Consider the following 12,192-nt stretch of genomic DNA (forward strand, 5'->3'; position numbering starts at 1 on the left):
TAACACCCTTAATATTCGTCTGAGACGGAAAATACTTTTATATATTAATTTTCACAAGGAATCACGTGTGTAATTATTGGGCGGTCGATTGTATCCACCCTGTATAACAATGAACCTTAATCACCAGCGATCCTTCGTCATCGACCAAAGACCGCTATTGATTGATTAACGTACTTTTAACATGGAGACAGGAGTCAATCGCTATGTAAGACAATGCAACTGCCAGAAAACATGTTCTAGAGCAGTGATTCCCAACGTAACCGTTAACGTCCTCTTGGGGGGGGGGGGTGATGGAATGTTCCAGGGGGGCTGATCGAAACTACGGGTATGACATAGGAGCCTATGGGTGAGATTGCGTTGGGGGCGGGGAAAAAAAAGGTTGGGAAACTATGTTCTAAAGAGTTGAGTGTAGGCGTCATGTTTTTTCTCCCCCCCCCCTTGCACGATAAAGCCCACCCGTGTGTTCCAGAAAGCAGCAAATTTTCTGCCAGGGGGAGTACTGGAACACTAGCCTTACAGTCCGGACCTGTTCCTCTAACATTTCCTTCCTCTGCCCCCCACATATGGAAGAAGAAAAAAGAATCTAGAAAACACGGAAGTTGGCTTCGGACCATGGAGGACACGCTTCGGACAGTGAGGTGAAGGAGTGGTTCGCTCACTTCGCTAAGCACACCCGCTGACCAAAAAAAAAGGAATTCTTTTTCCAGCCCAAAGTAGGTCACTTCTAACTTGTCTATGCACTCGATCGTCAAGGACCGTCAGCTTTTTCATTTGATCACACCTAGTACTTTATGCATTCCCCCGAACGAAACAGATGACGAAATCAGATTGGCGACAATATCAAAGTGGTAAAAAGTGGAAGAAATGGTGATTATATATACCGAAATTTAAAGACATCGGAAATTCCAGGTAGAAGAGAAGGTTTAAGAGAAAAGTAAAACATGGAGTCACATTCACCACCACGTATTGGAGCAGCTTATTTAAGCTTTCCCTTCGTTTCGATATGGTTAACCGGAGGGATTCGTACTCTTGATATACTCATCGAGACCCTTCTCGAGCTCCTTCATCTGGAACTTCTGCGCGATCTGTAGCAGGGACCTCAGGCGGCCGACCGTCGTTGACAGTTCACCCTTGTACATGAAGTCCAGGATCAACTTCAGCTCTATGTAGGGCACGTCGACGAAGTTCAGGAACACTGGCGTCTCCGACCCTTGTCGGCTTTCGAGCAGCAGGCTCTGGAAGAATGGGCTGCACGCCGAGAGCACCATGCGGTGGGCCTCCAGACGCTGGCCGTCGCACATCAGGACGGCGTCCGACAGAATCCCCATCGACTGAATGTACTGGATCATGCTCTGGATGTTCTTGGAGTGATCGTCCCACTTCACGGACAGCAACTGTTCTTGAGCCGAAGACATCTTTCACCACGAATTACCTGCAATTGTTAGATGCAGGAAAAATAAATAAATCATTTATGATGACATTTTGGACATTCTGTCCAAAGGGGCTCCCACTCAAAAAATTAGAAAGAGTAGGACAGGGGAGGGTACCCCTCTTAGAAAACATGAATCACAGCATAATAAGAAAAAAATCCCTGAAAAATTTTAAAATTAATTTTTTTTCTAATAGCACTATTTAGGTATCCTATAAGATTGACTCGAGCCAAAGCAAAATGACAGAAATGAGTTGGTTACAAAAACAATTTTTGGCCAAAACTAGCAACCACAGATTTTCCGTCTCTCCTCACAATATATATCTCCTTCTTTTTTTTTGGAGTCTCCAACACAGTCTAGTCTGTCAACTCTCTTGGATAAAGCACACAGCAAATTAAGAATAACGCTCTTTCTAGACCATTTCCAAAAAGAACAATACAAAATGTGTAAATTACAAGTTTGATATAAATATGTCAAGGTGAACCACAGACGGTTTTACTGCGTTGTCCATCCCTCTCTTAAAAGGATTTGTTTAAATTTTAGTCTTCAATGCCAGTGTAATCGTTTTTGACAAATGAAGCATTTTCATTTCTAGCTCTTCGCTGAGCGTTGTAAATATTGTTTATGCCTCTGCATGCCCTAAAAATACATAAGACAACTGAATGCTATTGGGTATAATTATAGCCACAAAACCTAGAATACGCCTATGTTTCCAACTGCTTTGTTATGCAAACTGTTGTTTCATCTATACACAAAATGTGCACTATAATTTTGAATGATGAATGTTGGTTACTGTGTCCAAGACCACGAAGTAGTAAATACAAAATTATTTTTCTTTAACCAGGCAGACGTTTTTCATCACTACTTGTTGAACACTCAAACTAAGCAAATGAAAAATTAATAAACCACCAAATGGTCTCCACATACACCCCCCCCCCAAATAAATTTAAAAACCATACAATTTCTGCTTTGGTAGAATCATTAATTGCAATCTACTACATTTTCATTATTTGGCATTATAATGACGATTCCTTCCTCAATTAAAATCAGTTATACAAATTTTGTTAATAGGTTTTGGTAAAAAAAAAGTAGGACAAAAACTAGAAAGTAGGACAAAAAAGTAGAATATTTTACCAAAAAATAGGAAAAGTAGGACAATTGGGAGCCCTGCATGAAACGAACCACACAGTCGAGTCGCGTTAATGTTATCAGTTACCACAATATCGATAGAAACGGTTTATGCAGCTAAAGACGCTCAGGAAGTCACAAAATGAGTCGTTGGATAATTGTTTATCTGAATCCAAGCAGACCACAGTCCATTCAATAGCTGCTGAAACTGTGTCAGAAGATTCATACAGGGTGATTCCAAACTCATGGAACGAACTTTTAAGAGGATAGGAGACACCTAAACAAGCATTTTTGGTCATACAATGTGCTGTCGAATCGTAATAGCAAAAACCGAAGAGGGTGTTTTTAATGAATGCACAATAGCATTTCACCAAAAGCAAATATCATATTTCTCCGACGTATTTGCGCTATCAATCATTCGAGAGTGCAGAGGGTTTTAATGTGCTAGGCTTCCTCATAGTGCAAAATGTGTAACTCAAAATCTACCGCAAGTCATTGTCACAGCAAGGATCCAAAGAGGGGCAATTACTCTTCCCAAGAGCTGAATAATATAAAAACAAATTGCTGCACACAATGAACCGCCTTCCAATGGATCCGCGCCTGCCTTGTCATTGTTTGGCGCAGCATGAACTTTGGTTTTTAAAAAAAATGTTTGGTTTTTGTTGGTGCATATGCATCTTCGGATTGGATTTAGGTTTTTTATTCGTGTGAGGGTCATCAAGGTTATGCTGCGCCAATGACAAGCGGTAAAATGACTTCTGTTAAATTTTGCATTACCCAGCAGGTACCCCATTCAGGTTGCACCATGAGGAGCCCTACCGCATTAGAACCTCCAGCAGCCCCGAGTGGTTGATAGTGTTACGACCTGTACATGATAGATGGCACGATTCTTTTTTTAGACAGCCTCTAAAAAAATATCGCAATTTTCTGTTAGCAACGGCAGTTGATACTGGTTTCTGCTTATCGCAAAGTGCGATTGGCGGAGAACATTCCCCTCCCCTCCACACAGTGGCGCCGTTTTCCAGGAACTACGAGAACTCTCGAGAAATTTCTCCGACGTTAGGGGCCGTTCAAGTATTACGTCATCATCGATGGGGGGGGGGTTCCGATTTGCTGACTTTTGATGACAAGAGGAGGGGGGGGGTTGGATAATGCTTACGTCAGCAACCACCCTTTATGAAAATATGAGTTAGGATTCAGAGAGGCAGAGCTGATGACGAAATTCTGCTGACAAGGGGGGGGGGGGGTCAAAAATGGCTAAAAATTTGCTTACGTAATACTTGAACGGCCCCTGACTAGGACGACAGGGGGAGAATGTGAATTAGAGAGAGACTCTATGAAAAGTCAATTGTGATTGAACTTTGCGAGATAGTTGTTCGCTCCCAGATTAGCTTGTAAAAACGTGTATAAATTGCTGTTCTGTAAATAAATCTGTGTTTGTCCGTCGAACCACTTCTTGTATTGCAATCTCGAAGTCTTGTGGAAATTGTCCGGAACAATAGCACATACCGCGGCAAATACGTCAGAAAATATATATTCTTCCGGTGAAATGCTGTTGTGTACTTCCTAAAAGCACCATCTTCCGCGTTTGCTATTGCAATTCGACTGCACGTTCTATGACCAAAAACGCTTCTTTAAGTGTGTTATACATATCAGCTGTCTTAAAGTTTGTCCCATGAACTTAAAATCACCTTGTCTAGATAGAAAGATGATGATGATTAAGCTGAGTTTAAATCTGCTCGATTGGGCTCAAGTCCATGGAATTGGCGGGTGGTGGAAGAGCCTGCAAGTTTCGGTCAATTTTTTAAACAGTTTACGGGCTATGAGAAACTTCTACCAGTCCAGCGTCCGGGGTACCAGACCATCACCTCCTAGAGATAGAAGGCCTCCGCACTCTGCCTGTGACGTCAGTAAGTAGTCTATTTTCCCTCAGAATATTCAGGGGAAAAAAAATTCCCTGCTCGTGCCGGTATCAATGTTGTGAGGAAAAGAAATGACCGAGCTCAGAATTGGCGATTGCCCCACATCCAATCACTATGCGGCTTTTGTGAGGCAATCAGGAAGATTCGACGCCAAAATAAGAAGAAACGAAATACGATGCTGTGCGACAAACTTACTAGGTAGTCTGAATGACGTTTATGGCAAACACTGCAGAGGCCTTCTATCTCTAGGAGGTGATGACCAGACTCCCAAAGTTGCGGCCCGGCGTGTATGTGTTATGACCCAACGTGAAATTTGTTTCTGAGGAATAAGAAATTAAGAAGTGCTCCCGTCTTCCGAATTCGGAAAGAAGCAACGCAGCAACTTATTTTTTTATTGTTACCTACTCAAATTACACGTGTCTTATATGTGATTGCTCTCTGTGATACTTTTTTTTATAATTGGTAGATCGACTCGCACTTCGACGTTGTAAAAAAAAAAACCTTCAGCCGACCATCACCGTGCTTGTGAGGTTCGGACGGGGTTTCATCACAATGTCTACACGACCGCAGACAATAATATTGTTTTCATCCAGCAATTAGTCACGCAGGCTGTTAGGGGACCGTTCAAGTATTACGTCATCATCGATGGGGGGGGGGGAAGGGTTTCCGATTTGCTGACAAGGGGGGTGGGGGATTTGGATAATGCTTACGTCATCAACCGCCCTTTATGAAAATATAAGTTATGATTCAGAGGGGCAGAGCTGATGACGAAATTTTGCTGACAGGGGGGGGGGTCAAAAATGGCTAAACATTTGCTTACGTAATACTTAGGGTGACCATACGTCCCGGTATTTCCCGGGACAGTCCCGGTATTTTCTGTTTTTTTGGCCGTCCCGACTTTTTGGCAAAAGTGTCCCGGTTTTTCCCGTATTTTACACGAAGCCAACTTGAATTTTTTATTCTTTATTGAAGTCAAAGATTGACATTATTTTTCAACTCATAAATTATTTTACGATAATTACAACTATATATGAGAATATTAATCTCCCACATTTGCCTTGAACGTTTGTCTTTCGTGGAATACACTGTAATTCACTGCAATTTGCATCATTTCCCGCCATTGTGATTTTTCCGTAATTTCAACAATATTTGGCAACTTTGTTTGAATTTGGCGTTGTTTTTGGTGAAAATTGGCGATGTCCCGTATTTTCCCGTATTTGCAAACGCAATGTCCCGTATTTCTCTCGAGGAAATATGGTCAGCCTAGTAATACTTGAACGGCCCCTTGGGTACAGACACACTCAGTAATTGTAATCGAAAAATATATAGACCAGAAACAAGTCGATGCTGGTTTCTTCCTTTCGATTAGAATTACAAAACGCCAAGGAGGGCTGCATTTTGCTGTAGTAACATTGTTACAATACACAACATATAATATTTTGTGATATCACACCGTTATTTATTTATTTTTTGTGCAGAACATCAATCGAAAATCAGTCGCCAATTTTAATTGCAGAATTATAACAGTTGCGATTCTTTTTGATAGGTGGCAGCAGAAGTTCAAGCTCAATAACGTTTGTTGCATGTTATAAATACTACACACTGCAATGTTATCCGATAAAATAATTTTAAGTTTTGAATAATTTCACTTTTATCTAAAATTTTAAGGGGTAGTTTTGTAAAAAAAGGGGGACTTTTTTTTAAGAAAAACGGAGGAAATAAAAAGAAAGAATATAATCAGCTCCGATAATTTGGTGACATCCTGTCGCCAGAGAAATTTGTTGGATATCACGAGAAAATGGCGAACTTCCTCGAATTTTCCTTTTCCCTCCATAAAAGCGCTGCCAAAGCCGAACTAAGGGGCAGGTGAATACTGGATGCAGAGTTGCCAGATTGGCGGTTTTCCCGCCAAATTGGGCTGGTTTGAAAACGGTTCGGCGGGAAATTTTTGGCTTTGGCGGGTGGCGGTTTTTTGGGCGATTTTTCTAAAATTGTGTTCATGACGAATTTCTCCCTATTATTCTTTGCTCACGAGCAAAGAAGCTTTTCTTTTTCACTTCAGTCCCCACCTGATGTGTTTCTTCCTGACAAGGCAGAAGGGGGACATCTCACCACTATAGAAAGCCAGAGCTTTCAACCACAATGCCTTTGCCACCCAATAATCGAAGGAGCGGTAAAACAAAAAATTGGGAAACTGTCCTAGGTTCTAGAAATCAGTGGTTTTCAACCTTTATGATACCGCGGCCGGTCGGTTATCATATATCCAAATGTAGTATATCTCTCTCCAATGACTATAAGGGAAATGGGCTACTTCAGTGCCGTCACGAGCTTCGCGCGGAGGCCTTGTGCTATAGAAGGTGTTGCTCTGGCCCGACGGTTGGGAAGCATAGTATCTAGACCACAGAAGACTGCGAAAGAAACCGTAGCTTCCACAAGCGTGGAGCTGGCAGGGCTCAAGCCCAGGAACCAGTGCCGTCTTAACGCATGGGCCCACTTGGGTATTGCTCGGGGGCCTCAGAAAAACGAGAGGTAGTTGTATTTTTCGGGATTTTCCATGTAGGGAATCAGAAAAATCACTTGGCTCGGAGCCCATGGTGCTCTTAAACCGGCCCTGCCAGGAATCCAAAAGAGTTCTTAAATTTTTTTTGTTTACTAGACCGTGAAAAATCTGGTCTGGGACCCATACCTAATTTTTAAAATCATTGTACCAAATGTAGTAGGCACCTGTGCACAATTTCAAAGCAACTATGCACTTGAGGCAGTGCCGTCTTGACGCATGGGCCAACCCGGGCACGTCACGGAAGCCTTGAATGAAGAGCGGGGGGAAAGGGATAATGAGATATGTGTAGTTAAGATTTTTGAGATTGAGCATGTAAATTGGTAAGTAGGCATTTGCAGTCTGGATAGAGGGCTGAGCAAAATCAATTTACCCGGGGGCCCATGATGCTTTTAAGACGGTCTCGACTCCAGGCCAACTCTGGGGCGTTTTTCCAGGAGAGCGAATGTGTGGCCCTGACTTTCGCAACTTTTCAAAGAAATCAATATATTCGGTTAAAAAACATTTTTTTCGTAAGGATAAAAATTGGAGGGGGAGGTTACTGACTATAAGAAAAGCTATAAGCCAAGGGTGTAGCGGGGGGGGGGGGGGCTTGGGGGTCTGGTTCGCCCCCCCCCCCGCCGAAATGTGATAAAATGACCGAAAAAAGGGAAAAGATGGCCAAATCTATTGTTCTATCACTTTGGTCCCCCCCCCCCCCGAACAAAATTTCTGGCTACGCCCCTACTATAAGCCACACCTTTGCAGGCTGGAATATCGTCAAACTGTAGCTCGCTTGTTGCTTCATAAATGGCAGCACAGGTTCAAATATTTTAGGCTACTTTTTGGCTTCTTTTGAAGAGGATTTTGGCTGGAAATTTTTTAAGGATCTGGCAACTCTGACTGGATGCCTTGCATGTTAAGAGAAACCAGCGCTCTTGGTTTAGCGTGTTTTGTCAAATCGCTGCTTGTGGATACGTGTACGTAGCTGTTCTGCAAAATAAATCTGCAATGTCCTTCAAATCGCTTTGCTATCTTGCGGGAGACATTATCCGAAACAATATGCCCCCCCCCCCCCCATGTTTGTTAAATATTTTAAATTATCCCTGACCATTTTTAATTCCGGACTTCCCAGGTCGCTGGGAACACTGGTGCAGAAATTGGATCCTGGAAAGTTGACACCTTATTCAGGGCAAGAAATATTTTGGGGCGGATGAAAAGGGGGGGGGGGGGCAACTGCCCTGGGCGGAAAGTTTTAGGAAAGAACGGAAATACCGTTGTATAGTCATCGAATTTTGCAGTGGTGGGGGGAGCAAAATCATATCTCCTCTCCCCCCCCCCCGAAATACTAGTTACGGCCCTTGCTTAGCATAGCTTTTTCTCCCCGATGACCCCAAAAGCTCGGTAAAGCCGCAAGAACGGTGCCCCCCCCCCCGGAACGTTATAAAATGACTGGTACGGGTTAACGGAAATTTCGCCCGAGGCACGTTTTGTCTCCCCGCTGCATTTCACCCGAGGAAGTTTCGCCCCTGCCGTTTCGGCTGCCCTGACCGTGTGAGTGACCAAGTAAACCACTATTTGATTCACCAAATGAGTGTGGTCAATCATACGGTCAAGCACTTGGTCACTCACTCAACCATGCAGTCACTCACACTTATTCGTATGGTCACTCATACAGTCACTCGCACATTCACTTGATCACTTATATTAACACAGGCACTCACTGAACAGGCCTACAACGATACAAATGTTAAATCAATACACTTCACTTATAGTTCGAAAAATAGACGGCATGTGGCATCACTACAACAATAATTGGACAGAAACAAACTTCACGTTATGTTCACAACACGTACACGCACATTTCAACATGTATCAATCCGTTAGAATTCCTGCAGAAGAATATGGACGAGGTACATGTGTTATTTAGTAGTAGTACTAGTGACTCGCACGCACTTACTCGGTCACTCATGTAATCACTCACTCACCCATACATCAACTTGGGTCACTCATACGGTGGGGGAGGGGTGGAAGTGACAAGTTTAATAAATTGGCAATGGGAGCCCCCATTTGGTGTCCCACAAAAATTCTGCGCATTGGGCCCTGGCTTCTGGATGTAGAGCAGGGCCCTGGATTTTATTCATTGCCGTAAAATGAATTGAAATGAAAATTTTTCGTGTCCCTTATTGGTGGGGGGAGGGGGCGGGGTTGCGATAGGGCTCCAGCTTGAAAAGGGGGCCCATGGGGGAAGTTGACCGGTTTCATTTCGAGGGCACCTGATAAATCTTTTTTTGTTGTTGCTTAAACACCGTAAAATTCGCAACAGCAGGAGCCCACGATAAATCCAAGTACGGGGGCCCACCAAAAATGTGCGCATTGAACCCCAGCTCCTTGGTTGGAGGGGGGCGGACACCCTGAATTGTTTTCGTTAATAAAATGAATTCATAAATGACTTTGATAAGATATGATGTGAAGGGAAAAAGGGGGTGGGATGCACATGGGTGTAGCATTTGACCAGAGCCTCATAGTTTTCTGGGGTCCCCCAAAATGTAAACCACATATATGTACAACATCAACGACAAACTTTATTTGTCGCACGAAAGGGGGGGGGGGAGCTGAATTAAAAGGGTAATGTTTATGCTTTGCATTGCTCTAAAAGATTTATTAATGTGAGACGAGCGAATGTTGTCAATTACACATGGGCCCCAAGGCCGTCTTAAGAGTATCATGGGCCCCCAGGCCAAGTGGCCCTACCTGGTAAATCCTAGATAATTTCAACCGCCTCATTCATTTTTGTGAGGCCCCTCTTCTCTTGGGGGCCATGCCCGGGTGGGCCCCACGCGTTAAGACGACACTGATGGGTTCACGTTCTAGTAACGTTGACGGGGCTTTAGCCTGAGATCCCGGGGGGTTTTTTTTCACGATGAATTTATCCCTGGAGAACCAATATAATAGTCTCATAAAAGGGCTTTGCCTGGCCGCCCCTCCGAATGATATCAATCACGATAATCACAGACATAATTAAAACAATAAAACTTACGGAAAATAAAGCTGTCCGATACAGGCCGTCTTAAGAGCATCATGGGCCTCCCCGGGCCAAGTGATTTCACTGAGGCCCTCTATACCTGGCAAATTCTCGAAAAATTCAACTACTACTCATTTTCCTGAGGACCCTCTTGAGGCACCCCCCCCCCCTCCTTCGGGCAGGGCTTTAAATGCGTTAAGACGGTACTGGCAGTGCCATCTTAACGCATGGGCCCACCAGGCCTCACAAAAATGAGATCCGGTTGAAATTTTCTAGGATTTACCAGGTAGGGCCTCCGAAAAACCACTTGGCCCGGGGGCCCATGATATTCTTAAGACGGCCCTGGGTACTGGTCCGATACCAATTTCGTGTGAAACAAAATTGAAAATTCTTACTGTTTGAACATGCAATGTACTTTCTATATTGAGTTTAGGAATGAAACATTTCATGACTAACGTTCACAACGGAAACCTCCGGAACTAAAAAGAAACACGAAAACACTCTGTGAGATGATACATCAGTGATGGCAATGTTTACTTTTACTTACCGTATCACGATGTGAAACGAATTAATTATTGACTGATTCCGGCGCGCACGTGCACGCAACCTCTAGGACAATTTTTTTTTATTTATAAGTTCCGGTGACAGACACTCTACCGAAACTAATTCCAGCTATTTCCCGCTGTTAGGTTTTAGCCTTTGTAACAGCTGCGCTTTCGATACTTGGTCACAGGGGCAACTGATCTTCGAAAAAAAGGGAACGGTATTAAACTCTATAAAAGTTTGATAAAAAAAACTTCTTATAAATCTCGAAAAAAACAGCCAATGAGGCTTTTTTTTGGATCACGTGATATTTCCCCCTTTTTTTGAGGGACATACAAGGTAACCAATATGGCGACTTCCTGTGCGATTCATAAAAGAAACAAATCTAAATTAACATAGAAATGAATCGTTTTTTCTTCTTTTTAATGGGAGCTACAAATTTCGAATTTTTTTTTTTTTTAACTTCAAGTTATCGATCTGCCTATTTTTCCTTCAAAAAATGCTTGATTAAAGCTGCGGTTCATCGATGTAATTTATATGGGGCCCATAATTAATTTAAAAACATTCTAAACTATATGGATTGATGCAACTGGATAATATAAGACAATAAGGGGACATTAATTCCCATTTTCCCTCTTGAGAAGATATAAATAAAAATTTGAAATCAGTTATTGCATGAATATCCACCTCAAAAGTGGGTCTGGCTCATTATTTTATATTTAATTTTCTAGGTATCGTATCTCTAAGCGAGGTCAATATTTCGAAAACCAAAGATTCAATTCAATTTTTAAAATTATTGATGTGGTGGGAAACCCTACTAAATTTTGGCATTTCTGCACTAAATTCGGCAATTTTAGCATTCATCTCTATGGGGATCATCCATCGAGAAGAAATATAAGAAATAAGGAGAACTAAGGGATCATCCAGTGTATGTCCCTCAGGAGTGATGCTGATGATGATTATGACGTCTATTCGAAAAGCTTCATAAAGCTCATAGGTTACATTCGAGCAAATGCAGTAAGCTTATTGGTTGAATTTTTCATGTTTTATAAAAGGACCTTTATGAAAACTTTATAGTGTAATGTTTTTTTTAATGAAAGTGGAGGTGCCAATTACAGAAAACAATTGTCAAGGGCGAGTAGAACCACCAATTACAGCTACAGCAATTTCCATAAGGAAATTTTCGAGTCAATAAATACAGCCCGAAAAATTGTCAAAGTCAACTTGAGTTAGCAATCATAGCCAAAACAATTGTGAAAGTCAAGCAAAGTTTCGAGTTACAGGCAAGAAATGTTTAATGACAAGTAAAGTTGTCAGTCACAGCCAAAAGAGAACTGTCATACGCAACTGAAATTGAAAATTACAGCCAAACAAATTGTCGAAGGCAATTTTCATGTCATTCAATACAGCCCGAAAAATTTTCAAAAGCAAGTAGAGTTGCCTATTACCGGCAAAAAATTGCCAAAAACAAATAGAGTTGCCAATTATAACCAAAAAATTTTCAAATAAAAAAGTAGAGTTACTCATTACAGCCGAAACAATTTCCAAAAGAAAATTTTCGAGTCAATAAGTACAGACCAAAAAATTCTCAAAGTCAAGTTGAGTTGC

The 12,192-nt window shown here is 42.2% G+C and overlaps 1 protein-coding gene across 1 annotated transcript; it reads right to left on the minus strand.

Moving 5' to 3' along the window:
* Positions 1–768: 768 nt before the first annotated feature.
* On the minus strand, positions 769–1,415 carry LOC149087737 (longitudinals lacking protein-like). Its single transcript, XM_089231869.1, has one exon. The coding sequence runs from the start codon at positions 1,413–1,415 to the stop codon at positions 1,008–1,010; it is 408 nt and encodes a 135-aa protein (XP_089087995.1). The 3' UTR covers positions 769–1,007.
* Positions 1,416–12,192: the final 10,777 nt, after the last annotated feature.

Source organism: Pholcus phalangioides, unplaced genomic scaffold, assembly GCF_987345545.1.
Source record: "Pholcus phalangioides strain wild (caught in Gottingen) unplaced genomic scaffold, Ppha-v1.0 ptg000004l_1, whole genome shotgun sequence".
In the NCBI taxonomy this organism is placed as follows: domain Eukaryota; kingdom Metazoa; phylum Arthropoda; class Arachnida; order Araneae; family Pholcidae; genus Pholcus; species Pholcus phalangioides.

Excerpts from the sequence above, each read along its gene's own strand:
- LOC149087737 (XM_089231869.1), bottom strand. The coding sequence starts at position 1,415 with ATGTCTTCGGCTCAAGAACAGTTGCTGTCCGTGAAGTGGGACGATCAC.